Raw genomic sequence first — 4,978 nt, 5'->3', positions numbered from 1 at the left:
GATCATGGCATCTGGTTCCATTACTTCATGGCAAATACATGGGGAAACAGTGGCTGACTTTATTTTTTTGGCCTCCAAAATCACTGCAGATGGTGACTACAGCCATGAAATTAAAAGATGCTTGTTCCTTGGAAGAAAAGCTATTACCAACCTAGACAGCTTATTGAAAAACAGAGACGTTACTTTGCTGACAAAGGTCCGTCTAGTCAAAGCTATGGTTTTTCTAGTAGTCACGTATGGATGTGAGAGTTGGACTATAAAAAAAACTTACTGCTGAAGAATTGATGCTTTTGAACTGTGGTGTTGGAGAGGACTCTTGAGAGTGCCTTGGAGAGTAAGGAGATCAAACCAGTCCATCCTAAAGAAAATCAGTCCTGAATAGTCATTGGAAGGACTGATGTGGAAGCTGAAACTCCAATCCTTTGGCCACCTGCTGTGAAGAACTGACTCATTGGAAAAGACCCTGATGATGTGAAAGATTGAGGGGAGGAGGAGAAGGGGATGACAGAGGATGAGATGGTTGGATGGCATCACCAACTTGATGGACATGAGTTTGAGCAAGCTCTGGGAGTTGGTGATTGATAGGGAAGCCTGGCGTGCTGCAGTCCATGGGGTCCAAAGAGTCGGACATGACTGAGCAACTGAACTAGGATCTTAATGCTACACAGTGAATCATAGCATTTAGGCAAATACCTCCTTTTTATCCCAAGCAAGTATCTGTTACTTGATTAAAAGTATTTTCTGTTTTAGTTTCGTCCCTGTTCGCTCTGTGATTTTCTTACCGAGTTGTTTCTCTTGTGGGACTTCTGTTTTCCTCCCGAGAGTAGCATATCTTTATTATACCCTTATATGCTCTATGCCCTCTGGACCATCTCAACCTGGTATATGGTTTGATTTATACCATGCACTTTGTCTTCCAAATTCAGTGAAGTTTCTCCACCAGTGGTGTCCACCCCCGTTCTTTGTCTTTTACTCCTCGTCGCGCTTTCTGTATCTGTGCCCCCGCCGTCACCCTGGGGTGCTGAAGGAGTGGAGGTGAATGTGTGTGCTCTCAGTTTGCGGCCTTTAACCTGGACTTAACCTGTTTTGCTTTAAAGTGCCTGTTCTATTTATACTTTTGTGTGAAATCCACAGAGGGTGTTCTGTATCAGATATTTGAGACTTCTCTTATTTAGTTCTGTGCTGTATGTACTTTAAGTGCACATGAACACACTGTAGAATCTCCGAAGTCTCAGTGGGACAGCGGAATTAATAGGTTTTTTATTTTGGGCATTAGATTTGTTAGTCTTGGTCTATGTATCGATGTGAGAATTGGAGGGTAAAGAAGGCTGAACGCCGAAGAGTTGATGCTTTTTGAACTGTGGTGCTGGTGAAAACTCTGGAGAGTCCCTTGGACTATAAGAAGATCAAACCAGTCAATCATAAAGGAAAGCAATCCTGAATATTCACTGGAAGGACTGGTGCTGAAGCTCCAATACTTTGCCCACCTGCTGCAAAGAACCCACTCATTGGAAAAGACCCCGATGCTGGGAAAGATTGAAGGTGGGAGGAGAAGGGGACGACAGAGGATGAGATAGTTGGCTGGTATCACCGACTCGATGGACATGAGTTTGAGCACACTCCGGGAGACTGAGAAGGACAGGGAGGCCTGGCGTGCTGCCGTCCATGCAGTCGAAAAGAGTCCAATAGGACTTAACCAGTGAACAACAAACAACAACTATTTCCTAACATCTTGCCCACCTTGAGTCACACGACTTAGAAAAGCGATAGTTATATCTGTACCAGAAATTTCATTCGGGGAAGGGTACTGGAGTGTGTTGCCATTTCTTTCTCCAGGGGATTGTCCTAGCCCAGAATCAAATCCACGTCTCCTGCGTTGGCAGGTGGATTCTTTACCACTGAGTCACCAGGGAAGCTCATATAGGTGGTTAGGTGAAGTAAAAAATAAAAGATGAAAATAACACATGAGGGTAAAAACAGGTTTTTAAAATAAAAATTCTTTTATTTCCTCTTTGCAGAAAGCGTATGCTTAGTGTTAGCAGTGGTTTGAGTTTCCCTGGAAGCCCAGCTGGTATAGAATCCGCCTGAAATGCAGAAGACCCTGGTTCCATTCCTGGGTTGAGAAGATCCCCTGGAGAAGGGCATGGCCACCCACTCCAGTATTCTTGCCTGGAGAATCCCATGGACAGAGGAACCTGTTGGGCTATAGTGTGTGGGGTTGCAAAGAGTTAGACATGACTGAACAACTCAGCACAGCACAGCACAACAGTGGCTTAAAGTTTTGATTTAAGTCATGCTGTTGGTTAGAGATGGAGGCACAGATAGTGGCTGGTCTCCTAACTCTTTGTAGATGCATTGTGGAAACCAGCAGAAATCGCTACTTTATTGGTACTGTGTATGATGATTTATACAATGGTAGTATTTCAAATTAAAAGCACACAAATAGTAAAAATTAGTGTAAAAGTGTAAAACTTAATGGAATATTAAAAGAGTAGAGACATTTTAATGTAACTTTCTTTGTCTTTATTTTCAAGAATTCAGAAGGAACTTGCAGAAATTACATTGGACCCACCTCCCAACTGTAGGTAAGTACTTAATGGATTTTTATTTATTTGTATCTTTTGCAGAAGGTGTAACTGAACTGTTGGTCTGATGTGTCAACTGAAAACATGGTTGCGTTTTGGACTTAAGTGACTGTGAAGACAGTGGTTGTGGTGGTCTCCACGCAGAATGGAATCTTCACGAGTCTGTTTGTCGTGGTAGATGGAGTTGCCAAAAAAAGAGTAATGCAATAACAGTAAGATAATGGAATTATAGGGTAACACATACAGTGATCTTTTGGTGGAAGAGGTGTTGGAGTTTTAACTGATTTCTTTCATGATAGAGTAATACTGTGGCTAAAATATTTGCTGTTTGATAATTTATTCAGTTGTTATCTTGCTGAAAATTGATTTTAGAAGTGCTGGAACATTAAACAGTGTTTCTTCGTGGTTTACGTTATTTCTTATAGTCCTGGGTTGTGGTGATTGGAGGCAGTGAGGTTAAGTTTAAAACACTCTCTCCATTATGACCACATACCCTCAATTTTCTAGTTGGAGTTTACTGATGGGAAGTTAAAGTGCTTGCTTGGAGTTGATTAATGATGTACACAGAGGAGGGAAGTTAGCTTCTGCTGTATCTCGGATCTGGCACAGTAGTTGGAAGATGGCTGTTTGACTACTTGAAGACATTTGTTTGTATTCTGATGTCAGTTCAGTGTTGGAACCAAGCCAGTGCAGAGTTTTGTAGTTAAAGTTGGTAGCGCTGCGCGTCAGAGGTGAGAGGACGAGCTTCAATACTGAGTACATTGTTGGTATGATTTCTGATTTTACTGAACTTATTTTAATATGAAAGCAAAGTAACAGCTCTGGGTATTAATGGAAGTGAAAAATTTGTAGGTGGCTATATGGCTAATTGACAGCCGTTTTTGTGTAGGAAAAATTCTAGTAAGACTTAATGTTTGTAGTGAATTTATTATAGTTCTTTACGTGAGAGTCACATAGAGTATATAAACTTGTAGTAATAATGATCAAAGAATATTTCACTCAACCAGAACAAATAATTCTTGGTTAGGAAAAGCTGTTGAGTAGTCAGGTGTTTTTGTCACAATTAGGCTGTTACATCAGAGCTGTTTCAGATGTCACATTTTGTTTAAGCTTTGGTGGCCAGTTCGTGTAAATGGATTGATTTGTGGAAAAAATTCAGTTTGAATTAAACTTAAAGTCTCTTGTTTCGTAGGGTAGTATTTGTTTTAATGTTTGAATCTTAAAAAAAAAATAGTGTTTTACCACGTACTTCTGTTACCTTTTTACAAACAACTGAAATGGTAAATATGTGAACTTAGTTTATACACTTGCTTAAACTCTGAAAACAGATTATTGGCAAAATAAACTAATTGCTTTGTTTTAATGAGCTTGTTTAGGGCTCATTTTTGATGAATGTAATCCACGTATAATATGCAATGATTAGAGTTTGCAGTTTTGCTATCAGATATATTATTTCCTGGTGCATTACTCTAATTTAGCTTTGACTTGTTACAGATAATAATTTAACTTAGATTAAACCAATATATTATAAATGTGCATGGAAACTGAAAATTCTGAGGAAAAAAATTACATAATGGTTATTCCTTAACTAAAATGGTTAGATCATAGTTTAGCCTAAAAAAGAAACACTTAACTATGGAAATTTGGGGCTTTAGTTTTTCATTGAGCCTTAGTTAAAGTGTACTGGTTGTGCAAGCAAAATATTTGTAATAGTTTTTCATTAAAAAAATGTTGATGTCACATATAATTAGCCCCTCAGTTTCAAGAAAGAAACCTACTCAGTTGTATCCCCCCCCCCCGTTTTATTGAGATACTGACATATAACATTGTAGAAAGATACCTTGTTTGGTGGATTTGCTGGCTTATGGAAACTTGCAGTGAAATCCTTTTATCCATGTGAAGACTGGATAGCTCAGATTGCTTCAGAACAAGGACTACCAGTGCAGCTTCTTTGATTGATCCCCAGATAGCTGATGGACTGATCAGGCAGAGACGAAGGTCGTGCCCCTCTTCATGTTTGTGGCTCCCCTGTGGCAGAGGGTCCTCTGTGCTGGGCTGCCTGGAAGTGGGGGGTCCTGCCGCCCCCTGCGGGCCCTTCTCACGCTCACGGCCCTGCGAGCGAGCCCTGCCCCTTACGTCGACGCTCCCTTCGGGCTCTACCCCGCACGTCCACGGCCATGCAGGCCCTGCCCCATACGTCGACGCTCCCTGCGGGCCTTGCCCCTCACGTCGACGCTCCCTGTGGGCCCCACCCCTCACTTTGATGGCCATGCGGGCCCCGCCCCTCACGTAGACGCTCCCTGCTGGCCCTGTCCCACACGTCCAGGGCCATGCGAGCCCCGCCCCTCAAGTCCACGGCCATGCGTGCCCCGCCCCTCACGTCGACGCCCCCT

The 4,978-nt window shown here is 42.1% G+C and overlaps 1 protein-coding gene across 1 annotated transcript in view; it reads left to right on the top strand.

Moving 5' to 3' along the window:
* UBE2E2 (ubiquitin-conjugating enzyme E2E 2) overlaps positions 1 to 4,978 on the top strand; it is a 315,894-nt gene that overhangs the window by 8,631 nt on the left and 302,285 nt on the right. Inside the window, exon 2 of the mRNA XM_010846435.1 lies at positions 2,535 to 2,585. Coding sequence (XP_010844737.1) covers positions 2,535 to 2,585 — 51 coding nt within the window. The remainder of the gene's footprint in view (positions 1 to 2,534; positions 2,586 to 4,978) is intronic.

Source organism: Bison bison, unplaced genomic scaffold (assembly GCF_000754665.1).
Source record: "Bison bison bison isolate TAMUID 2011002044 unplaced genomic scaffold, Bison_UMD1.0 scf7180017864236, whole genome shotgun sequence".
Lineage (NCBI taxonomy): Eukaryota > Metazoa > Chordata > Mammalia > Artiodactyla > Bovidae > Bison > Bison bison.
Note: the sequence above shows the minus strand (reverse complement) of the source record. Positions and strands in the feature narration are given on the sequence as shown.